General features: G+C 43.4%; 1 protein-coding gene across 2 annotated transcripts in view; it reads right to left on the reverse strand.

Moving 5' to 3' along the window:
- The window catches only part of LOC147887828 (AFG1-like ATPase family protein), a 48,206-nt gene extending 29,848 nt beyond the window's left edge, over window positions 1–18,358 (reverse strand). For both annotated transcript variants that reach the window (XM_087393383.1, XM_087393382.1), the window contains exons 1-5: window positions 18,181–18,358; window positions 16,362–16,498; window positions 15,989–16,131; window positions 15,777–15,869; window positions 3,112–3,263 (exon numbers count right to left, since the gene is read on the reverse strand). In XM_087393383.1, the coding sequence (XP_087249509.1) occupies window positions 3,112–3,263; window positions 15,777–15,869; window positions 15,989–16,131; window positions 16,362–16,498; window positions 18,181–18,313 (658 nt within the window). In that variant the 5' untranslated portion in view covers window positions 18,314–18,358. The remainder of the gene's footprint in view (window positions 1–3,111; window positions 3,264–15,776; window positions 15,870–15,988; window positions 16,132–16,361; window positions 16,499–18,180) is intronic.
- Window positions 18,359–18,774: the final 416 nt, after the last annotated feature.

Raw genomic sequence — 18,774 nt, forward strand, 5'->3', positions numbered from 1 at the left:
GAACAGGCTAGATTCCGACATGATCATGGGACCATGGATCACATCCTCATACTTAAATGTATCATTGAGGAGGTGAGGGCACAGAGAAAGAGGATATATTGCTGCTTTGTGGATTTTTGCAAAGCCTTTGATACGGTTCCAAGAGCCCGTCTCATTAGGCGTCTCCAAGACTTGGGTTATGACTAGGAGATCATTTGGGTTGTTATGGCACTTTACGAGAGGGTTTCTGGTAGAGTTCGGGTAGCGCCTGGGTAGACAAATGAGTTCACGAGTACTATTGGGGTCAAACAAGGGTGTCCTTTATCACCAACCCCGTTTGGCCTCTATATTGATGAGCTTGAGACAATTATGCAGACACTTGGGGGGAGGGATGCTCTCTTGCTGCAGTTTGATTTAGATCTTGTTATACACAGATGGCGTGGCACTCTTATCTTCCTTAGTAGAAGGTCTCCAAAGACACATAGATGCAGTACAGTCCTTTTGTGATTCCCATGATTTACAGGTCAACCTTCGTAAAACCAAGGTCATGATCTTCAACACATCCCGAGCCGCTATGCACTGGAAGCAGTTCACTTTCGACGGGTCGCCGGTTGAGATTGTTTCGTCATATACATACTTAGGGGTTCTCTTCTATGGGCCTATCTTTACTATGAGAGCGGCGATGCAGGCCCGATTCAGCAAAGGATACGCGGACCAAGGGCTTGCTTTTTGACTTCTTGGTCCGCCCAGCGGGGATGTATGGTAGCCCTAGTTGGGAGCCGGATCTGTCAAATATAGAGTGGGCTCGAGTGGAGCGCCTACAAGTTCTTATGCTATCATGGATGATTCGTAGTAAGCCGTCAGTTCCTCACCAGATCATTCAGGCTAAGTTTAAATCTTCTCCACTACAACTTGATGCTGCATTTTAGGCTATCACTTACCTATATCGGGTTGGGGATATGGAGATTGTACTTCTGGACCAGTAGATTACCGTGGCTAGCAATGTCCTCCTCTATGGCACTATCAGCAGCAAGTGATCAGAGATGCTGATTTGCACGCACAAAGAGATGGTTTGAGTGATTTGGACTCCACATGGATAGACTCCCCCCCTTCCGGTATAGCATTGACGCGTCCTTTTCCCTTCTCTTGTCTCATGAGTTCAACCAGGTCATTCGTGAGAATCTTTTGCAGCTAAACACTTTCAAGACCTGGTTGGGACCAAGAGAGCTTCCAGTGAAGCTCAATTTCTACAGGGATCATTGTTTACATATCACAACGGAGGGTTTATCGACCCACTCACTGAGGATCTCTATTGGTCAGTTTTGGATCTCTTCACATAGACTTCGTATTGAGAGTGGCACGGCTGAGAGTTTTACCAGGGAGAGGCGCTTATGCACATTATGCGACACACAAGAGATTGAGTCTGAGGAGCATTTCATTTTCAGATGCCCTGTATACTATGAGATTCGAGGACACTTCTATTACCTCTTTAGAGACAGCTTTGGGATACTGTACCGCTTTCTCTCCTTTCCGAACCAAAGATGCCTAGCCGCCTTCATTCATGAGGCAGTCAGACACCGGGAGCGTCTTTCTCTCCTTTTCGAACCAAAGATGCCTAGCCGCCTTCATTCATGAGGTAGTCAAACACCGGGAGCGTCTACTTCGATCACGGACACATGAGCAGACCTCCTTGATAGACTCTTCTCAGAGCTCGATCACTGATTTCTTCCAGCTAGACCATGTGGACTCCCATACCACGAGTCCGCGTCATGATCGTGACACAAAGGCAGCGACGCGATAGCTAAGAAAAGAAAATGGATGCACAGATTACACTTGGAGATATTCCTTCCTTGTTCAGAGTTGGGGCTCCCCCGGTAGGAGTTACGGTAACCCTTGTCATACGCAGAGCTAAGACCAGGAGACGACACATGACCACGTTTGCGGGTAGCCGCCAACGCTCTATCTCTGACTTTATGCCCCCACTACCTCATCCACCTTGGCGCTCTGATGATGAGGATGTTAGTTTTGTGTAGACGATCATCATTCTAACATGACTATGTAGCACTGTTACACTCAGGACTTTTCATTTTGCATTCCGCATTGGAGTGGATGCTCGTTTAGTAGCTCCACCCACACAGCTTGTTTGTCATTAGCTTCTAGCTTTAAGCTTTGAGTTTGAGCTTAGTTTAGTATAGTACTCAGCAAAGGGTTTTAGTGAGCCCTTTGCCTCAGCCCACAGTGGCTTGTATGAGTATGAGTTACGCGAGGCTTCCTGAAGACGGGGCAACTAATATCCGGCGTTCCAAAGGACATGCTATTCTTACACTCAAGTCGCGAGATTTACGGATCAAGCTTCTTTGACAATCTTACAAGTTGAAGGGACTAAGATATGGATAGCTAAGGAACTGACACGACCTCAATTGAAGAACAAGGCAACGGAATTAGCTAAAGTCAGGGCCAGTTTGCCACGCAAAGCATGAGCTCTTGCCATGACATCCAGACCAATACATCAGTCCCATGAGTACACAAAAGCCTCATCCAGGGAGACAGGAAGTAGCTCACGTAATGCTAAAACAAATACACTTAGAGAAGATTGCCACCACTCAGCACCAGACCGTAAGAGAATCACAACCAAGTTATTGTCCCTAAATGACAAAGAAATAAAAATGACCAGAACTTTTCCCAACATTGGGATAACAAGCTTGCCATTGTGCATGTCATCAAGAGTCCACTCAAAGCTCTATCCATAAGTTCCACAATGCATAGAGTTCCAATGAATGCTTTGGCATTCTTGAGTTTCTCAATGCACAATATATGTATGCTTCACAATTTACACAAAGAAGCATTCAAACCTTATAGACCGCAAAAAGGTCTGGTTAGCCTGTATTTGCAGTTTATTTTCCCTTGTCAGATGAATTAAGGGGCCCACCAAAACAAAATAGATGAATAAATGCAAGAAAAATTTCCATGGATAACAGCTACTTGCAAGATAAAGCCAAACTAACTCCGAATGTTGCAACCTACTTGTCACATGTGATGTGGCAAGACATCCATGTTCATAAACATGTAGTTACTCATGCCATGTAAGCATAAAACACTGAAATTGAAATTGAAATTAAGGTGGATACTCACCGCACCCAACACTTCCATAGATATAAACACCTTTTGGACCTGGTGGTAAAGCAGGTCGAGGGCCCACCAACAAATCTAGTTTTTTCTCTCTATTGATCCGAGCTACCATTCTTCCTGCCCCAGACTCTACTTCTCGATTCTTTTGTCTCTTCCTATACAATAACACAAAAGAAAAGTGAGTCCTTCCATAAACTTTAAACTGTGAATAAGAAGTCCTAGAGTTCATGTTTGTAGCATGTTTACCAAAGTTCCTTGAAGGTATTATCTTTTTCTCCCAACACAAGCATGCATCTATGAAACAAATCAACCAAAATACACATGTAGACAGCCATGTCTCTAAACACCTCAACTCCATGTGCAAGCCAACTACAAGAGACAATACAACTGTAATGATTCAAATCAGCAAGGCTGCAATTACAGATCAGCTTTTAAACATTGGTCAGGGGAGGGCAGAGAATGGGGGGAGGGGGTGGAGGGCGTGCAACTGTCAACCAGCAATCACTGTTCACAATCATAGAGATGCCCATAACTCTGCTTCATGATATGATTTGTTAGACGAAATGTCTACGTGCCTCTACCTCTTGACAATGTCATTGGCAAATATGTAGAGATGCCATGACTGCAAGTAATGACACCAATGCAACACTTCCAATAAATAAGAATAAGAATGTTGTCCATTCTTCCACAGTCTAGTCCAATAATAGCAGCAAAAGTCAAATGAGACGTGAGGTTGCATGCAATGAACAAGTTGAGATGGTTTCCATGCAACGCTGCTGGTTTGAATTCGGCAACTAATCACATTTGTGAAAGTGAGGCGAGTCAATCCTAAGTCCCAATTATTTAAAGGGTTTGTCCTCCCATAACCAAAGGTCTCCTGATAAATAGCTCGCACCTCCCTAGGCCGTCGTCCAAAAACAACCTTAGAACTCGCTACTGTACTATGTCAAAACTCAAGTGGCCTCCTTATACCTCCCTACAAAAGCGATGAGAAGAGATACTCCTATTGGTGGAACCTAGCCCCTCCACATGTGCATTTGCATGACCCTGTGCACTCTTGAGAGTTTGTCAAACTCTCTCCTCCAACTATGAACAAATTAATGATGCCTAGCGCCGGCCAACCCTGATGTCAGCAAGAAGGTGCCTTCCTCCTTGCCAAATGCCCACCAAAATTGTAGGGCTGTTGTTCTAGCCAGCCTGCTTACTATAGGCTCTACCGCACAGCTGTAATCACATATCATCTAATATTTGCAGGTGCAAAATGACCAGCCAGTGATCAATGCAAGTGTGCAATGTGATCAATGTGAGTCATGCAATGAACATGCTGTAATTCTAGGTGTATCTTCACCCATGCTCTAAGAAGAAAGGCCCATAGTGGTAAGAGGTGTAAGAGGAGTGCCGTAAGAGGAGCGTAAGGTACGAGCCACAAAAGACCCTTACAGAGGCGTTAGTTATGTTTTTATTTTTACCCTTACAGAGGCGTTAGCTATGTTTTTATTTTTATTTTGCGCGCGGGGGGGGGGGGGGGGGGGGGGGGGGGGGGGGGGGGGCGGGGGTGGGGAGGTTTAGACTTAAATACGGTCATGGATTCACAAGACATGTAGATGTACTCATAGGAAACATAACCATAATTAATCAGCCGATACAAATTTACAGTACCTTCATTATAATCCTGAATCATAACATAAATTTAGAAATTGACAAAGGATAAGCATGACAGGCTGAACATGGATGCAGCAGGGAACCTAAAGTCTACAGACTCTATAAGGTACTTTATGGTTGAAACAAGCCCTACGGGCTTGGTATGAGAAAATTCATACATTTTTTACCGATTAGGGTCTACAAAATGGTCAAGCCGAAGAGTACCCTTTATGTCACGAAAGACGAAAAGGAGTAGTTTGATTGTCATCCTGTATGTGGATGATATGCTGCTCAAAGGCACAAATGAAGAGAAAATTGCATAATCAAGAATGACCTTGAAGCTTCATTTGAGATGTCTGATCCGGGACTTTTAAACTATTATTTGGGCACTCAGTTTATGCGAACAGATGAGGGCATTGTGCTCAAACAGTCAAAATGCATTCAGGGAATGTTACAAAGGTTCCATTTTCCAGACTGCAAGCCTAGAGCATGGGTAGAGGCTGTCGATGCAGTCAAGCTATTAGATGCCTTATTTATCTCTGCAATACCCATCCAAATATTGACTTTAGTGTATCCCAGTTGAGCAGGTATATGCACAGCTCAAAGACACAGCATTTGTGTGCTGTAAGTGTGTTAGATATTTGCAGGGTACTCAGTCCCTTGGTCAGTTCCATGCCATGGGGTGACTCTGCCTTGCATGCTTTCAGTGATTCGAATTAATCCCTCCTCCGATAGTCTCAGCAAGTAGTCGTGATAGAACTGGATCTTGGTGGGGAACTCCTAGTCCCCCCCCCCCCCCCAAAGTCCAAGATGTATGGAGTTGGAGGAGATCTAACCGTATGATGCCATTAATGTTGTCTTGTGGGATCAACTCAAGTGGCGCGTCCATGCTGGACTGAAAGGGGGGAAGCCTGTCCATTTGAATACCGTGCTTGGCAAATCATGTCGATTTACGTGCATACCATGTGTCTACCCCAACTCTTTGCTAGTCACTTGGATGACGCTAAGGCCAACCTCGGTAGTCTCCGGTGAGGGAAGGCCCAACTATGTGGATGATTGTCACAATCTGAAAGAGAGAGAGAGAGAGAGAGAGAGAGAGAGAGATTCTTTTTTTTGTCTCTTCTGTTTCTTGATTTATTTGTTTATTTTTGCTTAGTGGATCATGAGACTCCACGATAAAGGAGTCTTACACGCACTGAGGATTGCCATTGGACAAATGCAAGTCTTGTCCCATCAGCTAAGGATTGAGGCGGGGAGAGCTGCAGGTATACCCAGAGAGCAGTGGATCAGTATGTTATGCAGGTTGGGTGTCGTTGAGATAGAGGAGCATTTTCTATGTACCTATCCAGCCTACTATGAGATCCAGCGACGATACCTCTGTAACTATCAGAGGGGACCAGCTTTGGTCCACTCTCACGTTCCATGACCAGGTCTGCAGTGGGCTTTATCTGATGGAGATGCGCCGACATAGGAAGACACTATTACGACAAATTAGAGAGCAACAGGAGGCATCCACGCCAACAGGGTCCCTAGCGCGCCCCATTGAGGCTTGTATGAGTTTCTTTTTGGTGTATTTTGTCCCATAGGCCCGCGAGGCCTCCCGACGACGTTAATGTATTTTCTTTTCTTTACTTTTCTCTCATGTATGAATGAAAATGAGAAAGACAGAATGAAAGAATTACTTCAAACACAAAAAACTAAAGGAACCACTTACACTTACGTACCACTTCCTACAATGATGCAAAATAGAATTCCTTATTTAGAAAGCACATGCATAATCAATTTAACTCTTTTTTGAAATCTAAAAGAAAAACGGGTTGTTCAGCTCCCTGCTTTTTGTTTTCAGCTTGTGCTCAATCATACACCGTAGATAAAAGACTTCATATCTAAAACTGTGCATACTTTTTTCATTATTTTTCTGGACACATTAGATATGTATGTGTCTTTAAAGACACGCTTTAGACACTTTTTTTGGTCTTTTTTTTGTCAAGCAGAAAAGTTGTATGTATATCCCAAAAGATTTTATGGCTTGGATCAAGAAAGACTTGAACAGGAGATTCTAAATTTCAACAAGGCTGAACTACAACTACAAAGAGAGAAGATGAACATGACTCAAGTACCAGAGTATAATGTCAATGTGGACATGAACCAAAGCAGCCACCCAAGCTGCAGCAAAGTCAAGGAAGTTTTCTGAGTTTTTATTTGTATCCCTCATGTGAGGTTGATGTTGACACATAAGTTTAAAAAAATTAATGTGAAGATTGAATGTGTTTGCTGTTTTTTAAACCCTATTTTCAATCTTCGTGTCCACTGTCAATTGTCATGGCTCTCTTTTGACATATGACTTCAGACTTTCATTTTAGTTATCATCTTGATGTTTGTTTTATGATATACGAAATTTCGGTCATGATCCCTGTGATGATTGTTCTTTCATAGATTTTTGGACTTCAGTATCTAGCACCTCTTGTTATTCAGTTTTTGGAATTTCAATTCTGGATTGTGTTCTGCAAGCTCTTGACTAGAGTCTATTATCGCTACAATCTTAATGCTAAATCTTGAATATATATATATATATACAATAGTAACCAAATCTATATATTTAAATACTTTCATATATTTAAAATTTAAAAAAAGACATGTCTTAAGTATCTTTATTTTAAGACACTTAAGACACCCTTGTCTAAGCATGTCTAATGTGTCGTGTCTTAATGTGTGCACATTCCACACTAGATGACTTCTGTTCAAGATTGATGATTGATGCAAGGTCATCGTTATTTCTACATGGTATGAACTAAAGGATGTGTTGAGATTCTCCACGTGGTATCAGAGCCAATTTTGCTTGTAGTTCTACTACTGGGGCATCATTTCAATTGCTTTAATCTTGTTCTCTCAAACATGATTATTTCCTTTGAGATGATGCAGCTTCTTATCTTGGTCTCTTTAATGATGATTACTTCCTTTAAGATGGTGTATCTTAACAAGACTCTCTTTTTGAAACACTTTGCAAAGTTGCTCTCCCTTGGTAAAATTACAATGAGACGTGAATTAAGAACATTGTCAAGCTATTCATAAACTCTTGAACTATTCTCATGCAAGTGTTGAGATCACCTTATAGGTCAATGTACAATATTAATTTCACCAAGTAGTTGGAACTCAAAGGAGAGACTCAACCAAAAGTTAGGCATCTAAAAACGATGAGATGATATGTATGTATGTTGTTTGCATACGTGCGTGCCTGTGTGTGGGGGTGGGCTACTCAAAACCCCATTAGTACATTTGCAATTATTGGACACGATTCCAGACCTCGTCTATCTATTTAGTACTAAACTCAATATTGGTTTCGCACTTGGGTTATTGAGCCAGTGGGCTGAAGTTCCATCAAAGGCACACTACACTATGATAATTGATATGGGACATGAGCCACACCTTGCTACAAAGAGTCAGATTAGGCCGGTGATACCTATACCAAAGGGCCCATATCATGCTACCGCTTCATGATTGGAGGGGATTGCATTTCTTGGCTAAGCAAGAAGAAATAAATAATAGAGTTTCCAACTAAAAGGGAGTTCCAAAATGTGAGGTACATTCATTGAGATACTCTCAGATGGCGTAGTTCTTCTTGGGATAATTCACTCATCATAAAGTGCAGCAGCCAAAGTTGCAGCCATAGCAAAGAATCCAATGTGTCATGCTCAAATAAAGCACATCAAAATTCAGTGGAGAAGAAAATGAGCATGTTAGGACTAGATATCAAAGAAATCACCTAATCCAAAGATCAGCCATGTGCCACACAGCTTCCCAGACACTTGTACATACCATATATGTATCAATCAGATCTAGTGCACACATGCCCACAGAACACGATTCAACTGTCACATGTGACATGTGGACCACATGGCCAATGGGATCCAAGCCAGGCTGTCATGGTCGGCTCATAGATGGGCACGTTTCCCTCCAAAAGAAGGGGTTGGTCCCCCTTTTGTATCTATGTAGCTGAGTGAGATCCTCCCAAATAAAATGTTTAACCCCCAAGGAGCTTCTTGTGAAGCTTACCTTCTGCAAAGATCATTGCTTGTAGATATCCAAAGGGAGGCTTCATCGACCCACCAGACTACACACGGGCCCACCTCCCCCACTCTTTGAGGATTTCGATCGAGCAGTTCCATGTTTCCTCACACCGGCTATGCACTGAGACTGAACGGTCTAAGGGTATACCTAGAGAGGGCCACATATGCACCCTCTGTGATCTACAGGATATTCAATCAAAAGGCACTTTGCTTTTATATGCCTTGTGTACTATGACCTCTGAGGTCGTTTATTGAGAAACATGGTGAAAAGGATCCCATAATGGGGGTCTGGAGACACGAGATTGATGCAAATTGCTCATAGATTGATGTGATGGATCGCACTATAAGGTGCCTCTTTCATAGGCTGAGGTAGCCTTCTCTTCCACACACACAAACCTCACTGATGATGTTAACAACATAATGTCACACAATCAAATCAATTCAATTCTAATCCCAAAGGCAATTGATGAATATGTCAGCAATATAATCTCACACAATCAAATCTACTCCCAAAAGTCAAGTGACCTTTAAAACTCACAAAGGACAAACCCAAACCCCTTTCACACTAGCACTCAAACTAGAGGCCTAATTCTCACACTTGGCTACGAAATACCCAACAAACCCCTCTTTGGAGCAAAGGTGGTGAGACCCAAAATGCAAAACAAGAAACCAAGCTCCAACTCCAACTCCAACTCCAACTCCATCACATCACTAACCTAGTCATGTGCACACCTCTTGTGCCATTGTATTACCTCAATCAGCTTATGACTGAAGCTGAGATCTATTGCTTAGTCACCCCCTTGGCTCCTAATTGGTACATAAAAACTCAAATAGATTCACATTTGGGAGACTACCCAAAGCACAGAATCCTTATTGACACAACCACAAAAAGGATAAATTAGAAATTTCCTCAATTTCTTCTCTTTCTTCAAGTTCTTCCTCTGCAACCAAATCGGCTCGTTGTTCTTTCCCATTTTACTGAAGCAACATGCTCCTATTAGATATCAACCAACAGAGGGTACGCACAGCGGAAGACTAATAGAATTGCCCAGGAGCTCACACAGTGTGGTATGGGGTGTGGAATCACAAACTTCTTAAACTTGAGAATAGCATAGGTGTGCAGACTCATCAATAGACAATGAACTAGCCAGATAGAGAAACCACCAAAATAATATATTTCCGTCCAAAGCTATGGACAAAATACAAAAGAGATTGATCCAGAGTCCCACCAAGGTGTGGTCCTCTGATCTTGCCATAAGGTACTCCTCCTATCTGCTGACTACCTCTAGACTCGAGCCCACGTGCTCCACCTCAAGCGTGTGTAGACTTTCCGTCTAGATCTCAGCTTCTTGCTGCCCTAGAAGACACCCAAAAATCCCAGCCCTCTGTGAGCTCAGTCTGCAGCTCTTCTTGTTCTCCTCTACCTCCTGAATGTAGGCCTAAGGGAGTGTATGCTGCTGATCCTGCTCCTCCCAAGTGTCCTGGCTGCTGGATGATGAAATGAGGCCTGGGCGCTCTCCTTTTATTTGTCCCCAAGGGCTGCTGACTAGAACCGACCAGACTGGTCTATTAAAGCCAACTAGGTTGGCTGGTCCAACCAGCCCTATAAAAGGGCTTTTGCCAGCAAGATCCGGGATGTGTTGTCTGTCTCGTACAGATCCTTCAAATGACCCACGCCTCTACTAACGTCCCGGCCATCTGGATGTGAGGAAGCACTGAGTCCACCGTAGTCCCTATGATCAATGCTAAGGCATGGGCATCTCTGTCTTCCCAAGCTTCGAGCCCCTCTCCGTCTACTGCCATGAGTATCTTCCCCTGTCTGTCCACCATATCCTCCGACTTCGCCTCCACTCCCATTGTCAATTTCCACAACTTTCGAGCCACTAAATGACTACGGATCTTCACCTTCCAGATCGGGTAATTTGACCCATCCAGAGAGGAAGGGAGAGCAAAGGCTGAAGAGGATGAAGAGATCGACATCTCTGCCGCTAGACCCCACAGCAAAGTCGAACAAAGTCAACCTTCAATAGACCAGAACTCTGAACGCACCTGACTGAACCCGAGTCATCCTCCTTCTCGCAAGGGCACTATCCTCACAGTGTGGTGCAGGTGGAGAATCACAAACTTCTTAAACTTGTGCATAGCATAGTTGTGCAGACTCATAAATAGACAATGAACCAGCCAGATAAAGAAACCACCAAAATAATACATTTTCGTCCAAAGCTATGGACACAATACAAAAGAGATTGATCGAGAATCCCACCAAGGTGTGGTCCTCTGATCTTACCATAAGGTACTCCTATCTGCTGGCTATCTCTAGACTCCAGCCCACATGCTCCACCTCGAGCGTATGTAGACTTTCTGTCTAGATCTCAGCTTCTTGCTGCCCTAGAAGACAGCCAAAAATCCCAGCCCTCTCTGAGCTCACAGTCTGCAGCTCTTCTTGTTCTCCTCTACCTCCTGAATGCAGGCCTGAGGGAGTGTATGCTGCTGCTCCTGTGTGCTGGCTGCTGGATGATGAAATGAGGCCTGGGGCCTCTCCTTTTATAGCCCCCAAGGGCTGCTGACTAGAACCGACCAGTCTGGCCGACCAGACTGGTCTGTAAAAGCCAACTAGGTTGGCTGGTCCAACCAGTCCTATAAAAGCACCCTCTACATCAAGAAGGATGGGGAGCATATTTTGGTCATCATTCTTTATGTAGATGACATTCTACTCACAGGGTCAAATGAGGATATAATTGCAGATTTTAAGGTTGAGTTGAAAGCTGAATTTGACATGACAAATTTGGGCATGTTAAATTTTTATTTGGGGATCCAGTTTATACAAGACAAGCATGGCATCGTTATGTCTCAATCCAAGTATGTGCAAAAGCTCTTGGATAGGTTCAACATGCATGATTGTAAGCCTATTGCCACTCCCATGGAGCCGGGGCTGAAGCTTACTATGTATGATGCAGGTGAATCAATGGACACTTTACAGCCAGGCTGTTGGATGCCTCATCTACTTATGCAATACACGGCCCGATATTCAGTATGCAGTATCTCAGGTGAGCAAATATATGCACAGCCCAAAGACAACACATTGGCAGGCTGTGAAACGCATCTTCCGTTATTTGCAAGGCACAAAGTCTTTTGGCTTGATGTTTCCCAAGGGGGTGACTTGCAGATGCATGCTTACAGTGATTCAAATTGGGCTGGAGACTATGATACCAAGCAGTCCACTAGTGGTAATTGTTTCTTTTTGGGCAAAGCTTGCATTTCTTGGCTGAGCAAAAGCAATCTACAGTGGCTAGCGATAGTTGAGTGTGTTTGGCTGCGGCGTTTGTTTGCTAATCTTCGTCTCTTATTGGAGGGTCCTTCTCCAATTCTCACTGATAGTCAGAGTGCTATAGCAGTGGCAAAGAATCTTGTGTTTCATGCTCGCACGAAGCCCATTGAGGTTCATTATCATTATGTCAGAGAGAAGTTGCATGCAGGGGAGATCAATATGATCTATGTGTCAACACATGACAATCTTGCAGACATCTTCACCAAAGCACTTCCAAGTGAGAAGTTTTGAGGCATTTAGCAGTGCCCTAAACTTATCTCCTTTTGGTGATTGATCACTACCTTGTACACCACATTGGCACTGCAAGGGGGTGTTAGAATTATTATTATATTCTAGGCACTGGCCAATGCAATGTAATAAGCGGGTTAGGGGCACTTTTTCCTCTTAGAGGTTTTTCCCCCTAACCACAGTCTAATCTCTAACTACGGTTAGTGATTAGATAGGATTTTGTCACTTAGACAAAACCCTCATCTCTTTCATTGTACTTCACTTCATTCAGTACACTTTTGGGAGTGACCTACGTTCAAATCACTCTCCTTCTTGCTCACTCTTGCTCTTGCTTCCATTTTTCTCACAATGACCATGAAACATGTATGCTCCTTTGATAAAGCTGACCCTCCCAGTTGACTGAGCTCCCTGGTGGAGACGAACTAACGGGGCATGATAGAGCTACTGGATGAGTGAAAAACCCATCCGGCATAACTATACTAACTCCATGATTCCCTCGAGTGGTCATTGGTAACTCCAAGAGAATAAGCTACTGAAATTGGGATGATCCCCATGGGTGGTGCATGCTGATTGGACTGAGATAGCCCCAAGGATGGAAGACCCCTGAGAGCTACCTGTGGAAATTGTTGCAATAACCCCTTGGTGGAAGACCCTAAGGAACTGCATGCACCTACTACGGAAACTAAATGGTCCCTTGGACTAGTAGACCCAAGAGAAGCCAAGGTCTGAACGACCGCAGAATGCGCTCTGAGATGGAAGATACCTGATTCGGTAAAGGATCGCATGCAGATGAGAACTGTGGGTACTATGGAAGGATAGTCCACTACACCATGCTCTCGGGTGGAAGACCCCTGAGCGGATGATGGGCTCACATTGATAGCAGTTGATGGGGAGACGAACGGTGAGAACCTGTTGATGCTGTAAAAGAATCTGCTCTCACTCTCGCTTGCACTAGACCTCCAATGCCCGATGCATGACCGTCTCTAGGCATTTTCGTTCCAGCAAAAGCTAGAAATGGTCCAATTTGTCTTCTTTTCCTGCTCACGCAAGAGCTGGAGCTGCTCAGAAAGAAGCTGATTCTGCTCAAGGAGACAATCTTGCTCCCTGAATACTCACATGAGAGATACTATGCTGCATTATTAGACCCATCAACTGCTGCAACAATGATTGCCAAAAAAAAAATCCCCCTAACCTTGCCGCAAGGTCTAAATGTACACGAGTGAAGACGGGAGCCGGCCCAATGCACGATGAAGGGAGGGAGGGAAAAGTTAATGGAGTATGGTACTACCACTAGTCTAGGGCTGGGACCAAATACATAATATCCTGAGCATGCTCCCTCCTTTGCTGACTGAGTCCCCATTACTAAGCTTGTTGCCAGGACTGCCTCTTAACTTCTTCAAATCAGTTGCTGCTCTGATACCAATGTAGAATGGCGGACTTGCCATGCGGAAAATAGATGAATGCACAAAGGAGAACTCAAGCATGAAAGACACAAGAGATCTAACTATTGTACACTGCTTTATTTATCATGCCAGCATAAATGCCGTAACTCTTGTCTGTACATAAGTGCCAAATCAGCATGCAAAATAAATACCCTTCAGAGTATCATGCTGCTGTAAAATGATTGCAAAATGCAATGGAAACTCCCCTAATCACTGCGGAAGCCTCCTGCTAACTAGGTGCCTAGATATGCGGGATCTGCTTCGCTATGCCACTTGGAGAACCGGGCCCAAGGTCTCTCTGAAATGGGGGCAAAGAGCCCTTTATATAGGGCCTGCAATGGTAAACTAGGTCAACCAGTTGACCGACCAAGTCAGGCCGACCTAGCTGATCGGTTGATTGCCCTAGTCTGACCTGGTCTGGTCCAATTGAATCGCCTCCAAATGGCCTCCAAACGGCTCCGAGATGACTCCAAATGCTGTTCTTCTGCCCTCCTCTGGACGGAGGTTGGCCGCTTGTGATCTGCCCTTGTTTGGCTGCTGTTTTGCACCTTCTGGCTATCAGTGTGTCACCATGCACCTAACATAGCGGTGCATGTGACACAATGCAAAAAGTGGCGTTGGATCTTCTTTCCGTCTTTCCAATTAGAAGAAGATGTGAATGCTCTATTTGTGTCATCAATGCGTCTGGTTCTGCCTTCTTTTTCCCTTTGGTATTTCTCAAGAAGTAGCACCACTATATTTTCAAAGGTAGCCGATGCGACGTGAAATGTGGTACATCTTTCATGCTGACCGCCATCTCATCTTCTCTGGAAACATGGTACATCTTTCATGCTCTTGATCAAGACCATCATCTTATTCTTATCATCAAGGTCATTCTTAAGACTAGTGAGTTGATTGATGATGGAAAACATTGCAGGTTTATAGAACTACACCTTCAGAAAGACCTTGGAATTGGTAATTCAATTACCGAAGATACCTTTGATTTTACCCCATACTTGGTTTGCTAATGATTTAAAATGGATATGGTGAATATGACAATCAGCAAGTCCAAGACAAACAATGGCAATTGCCCCCTGATTGTGTTGCTTATAGGCTATGAACTCCATAGAATTTGACTCAGGAGTCTCCTTATCTCCAGAAACCAACTCCCAAAGGCCTTCCCGCATCAAAATAAGTTGCATTTTAGTCTGCCAAAAGAGGACATAGAGAGCCACGTTGCAGTCGAGAAGCCTCGAGAAAATAAGAAATTTGGAGAAAGTTAGAGAAGACCATCCAATGGGAATGCTGAGAGTCGGCCATCGCTCAGAACAAGGGGCACTCAGACCAAGCAGCCCCAAACCTACATCAACAAGCCCTTTAGCATAATGTCTAAGGAGAGTTTGATGATCATGGAATTAATTTCTTAGGCTTAAGGACAGGTTTTCATTTGCCATCTCGTATGCCCAAAAACATAGCCCCAAAACATAGTTAGGGAGTAAGGCCTTCTTGTGAAAAAGTGCTTTCCCATGTCGAGCACTAAAAACAATGCTATTCAAATCCATGCTCAGCATAAGTATGGGGAAGCGTGCACATGTGTGTGAGTGTAAATGTGTGCATGCATGCAACAATGTTTTGTGTGTGTGTGTGTGTGTGTGTGTGTGTGTGTGTTGCGGGCAGGAAGGACACAGTAAATGAAGATTAAGAAATATGAAATCAATTAGGTTGACGCTTGGCTTCACTCATGTATGTGAACTTCAGATCTACCACTCTTTATACCCAAATCATTTTATCCAATATATTATAAACTACTAGCATGCCAAAAATTATATTCAAAGAGAAAATAAATTATTTCCTCCTTTGAAACATATGCGACACAATAGCAAAATGTTTTCTCATCTAAGAAACCATGTAGACCATATGATTACACGTTCTTGTTGGCCTTCCTTGACAAAACCTCAACTAAAATTATGTCTTGGAAACCACCTTAAAGGGTTTCCCTCCGCCTCCATATGAATCTGTCGTTGTATTTCATTATCTGCTTCATTGACTAATCGTTGCTGCAGCTCTTTATGCCACCTTCAGCAACACAAAACATGCAGTGATTAAGAAGCTTAAGGATGGTTATAAACGTTCAAAAAGAAAAATATTGGAATTTCTTTCCTTGGCATATATTCCAATAAGCATAAAACTAATACCTAGAAAACCACTTCATAAGACGGCCCTTTCTTTGTTCCTGTATCTCCTGTTGAAGTCGTCGCTGGGCTTCCTTTTCTGCTTCTTGTTTGAGCAGTTGCTGTCGCAGTTGGTGCCTCCTCGTTTCCCAATCATTCAGCTTTGCCTGTCACATAGAGATGCAACCCTCCTCTAAAGCAAAATAGAAGCGTGACACATAATCATAATTGGCACACATGTTTATGTTCACCCCAAGATTTTCCTTAAGAAGAGGTTATACGCCCAGTTGTCTCTCAATGGTTTGTTAGAGAGCTGCACACTTCTCAATCGATGCATTTATGATATGCTTGCGCTTGACCAAAAATACGAGTAAACTTAAGAGCATTACGAACATACATGATAAACCTCCATTTCCTTTTCATATTGAACCATCTGTTGTAGAAGCTGATCCAAGGCTTCCATCACATTCTGCTGATGTGCATCGTGCTGTAACACTCCTTGCGCCACTAGGGCATCATACTGTCCAACAAGTCCTGAGTTTCCACGTTCAGGGGAAACATGAGTAGATATTGATCATATATTCTCTACATTATGAACCATATTTTCTTTACATTATACTGATCATATTTTCTCTACATTATGAACATGTAGGTTGCACAACCAAGATACTAAACAAGCAATGCAAACTACACTTGGATTTGCCATATAGTTATCATCATTACAGCTTCAAACTGATTTCTTGATAAGAGACAAGCGTGGCTCAGAAGAAAGGTCGATGAAGAAATGGTGCCCAAATAGGGTTGAAAACAGCCTTCTAAGGGCTGGTAAAGGATGGAAATTCTGGGATCTGAAGGCCTCAGGGTTTTTTTCCGGGGGGAAGGGGAGCTGCAGTTGAAGCCTGAGCTCTCTTACTTCTTGTTGTAGGTAGTTCCTCCTATGGGTCTGAGCTGATCCTTTGCTTGAATGTCAATGCATAGGGGCTGGGCATCAACAGGGCTGCAATGTCCGAGGGTTTGCTAGCTGGCAAACGTCTTCATCGTAGGAAACTCCACGGTGGCCTGTTTAAACCCCTCAGCTGAAACTAACCCCCAAGCTGGTGTAACGACTGAGACTCTCAGCTAACCCCCAAGCTGGTGCAACGACTGAGGCTCTCTAAAAGCTTTCTTACTTTCACATGAGTCTCTCTCTCTCTCTCTCTCTCTCTCTCTCTCTCTCTATGTGGTGACTATCTTTATGTCTTTCAGAAGTCACTGCCATAGTAGCGAAGAATCATCACAAGGATCACTCAGTCTCACACGCTCGAGGGAGATGTTTCCAGCCTTCATTGCAGCAGCACCGGGAGTTTTCCATGCACGTAGAAGCCATAGAAGCAAGCAGTCATATATTTGAACCAGCTTCCTGTAACCTTTCTTTTCATAAAAATCGGATTACTTGCTTCTGATCCATACCAAATATTTGTTTGGATGCATATGAGTTAATTTCAGGTTTTTGCTATGAGATATTCAGAAGAGTTACTTGCGTCAGCAGTTCGTCATTGAATACCTCATGGAATGAAGTAAACATGCCACTGTAACAAAGATAGGTTAAAGATTTTACCATATCAAAATGGTTCTTTAAGAGGATAGTTTCAAAGGTCAATGTTATATAAGTTCAAATGATCATTCGCTATGTTGCCTCCGATGTTCCTCCCACCTTGCTGTCTGTCTACACCTTATTTCTAGGCAGAAAGAATGGTTCAAAATTATACAATAAAATAGTATTTTCAGAGACGGACAAGAAGATCAGGTTTTAAGAAAGCGCTACACGGACCAATAGAGTTAATAGATCTTAAGATCTACTGCTCGCAAATAGCACTTTATTAATGTAAAACCCGTATATTGAATTACTGCAGGAAGTAACCCAACCAGTAGGTACCCGTATTTCCCTGTCATGATTTATGGATGAATTTATAGCCTAGACCGGTATACGGTAGTGACAGTGTCAAGAGCCACCAGCATATGAAACCTATTTTCATCTTAGTTCATCTGGTTTGCGGAGCCTAATGAATTGTCTAATCTTGATGAAATTGATGTTATCATGTTCCAATTCCACGGTCGACAGACTTTGTGATAGCTGGAATCAAAAATGTGCATTGTATATTTCCACTGTCAAAAGAAACAATTTGTTGCAGCTTAGCATAATGCAGTTCTCGATTATATGCAGTGGGGCTGCTAACCTGCTTTGGGTGAATCTGAACTGGAGAACGCTCTGGAAGAATGCCCAAAGATTTGCGATTGTGAGTATAACATTTGTTGTCTCCGGATTGTTGTTCGAAGGGACAAGATCCCAAGGCGCCCACAAATGGGCATTGTCTTGAACTTTGGGTGACAATAATTTAATCAGTTGCAGATGGGTTTTTGTTGTTCATCTGACTATCTTTGCCTTTGGCTCATGTTGTTTTCAGCCTAGAGCCTCCCATGCCCCCCAAGTGTGCATTGAATGCATCTCGGCCGTCGGCTATACGAGGGCGGGCACTCTTGCTGAGTTACAAACTAGAGCACAGTAGTGGGCACACTTGAGCACAATAGTGGGCACTGGTCATCACGGATCATGGACGAGGTCTCTAGTGGAGGTTGCCATCAGTATGACCGCCTAATCATCCACCAACCATCAACATGACCTACTTATCATCGTTGACAAGTCGGTTCACACTTACCATCGTGCAGATATGACCGACTTACCATCGTTAACAAGTTGGTTCACACTTTTTTTGAACCCTCCAAGGATTGGGCTTTTCTCCTCTATGAGATCAAATAATGTTATTCTAAGC

Source organism: Dipteris shenzhenensis, chromosome 22, assembly GCF_047967505.1.
Source record: "Dipteris shenzhenensis isolate YYH24624 ecotype China chromosome 22, Dip_SZ_1.0, whole genome shotgun sequence".
NCBI lineage: Eukaryota > Viridiplantae > Streptophyta > Polypodiopsida > Gleicheniales > Dipteridaceae > Dipteris > Dipteris shenzhenensis.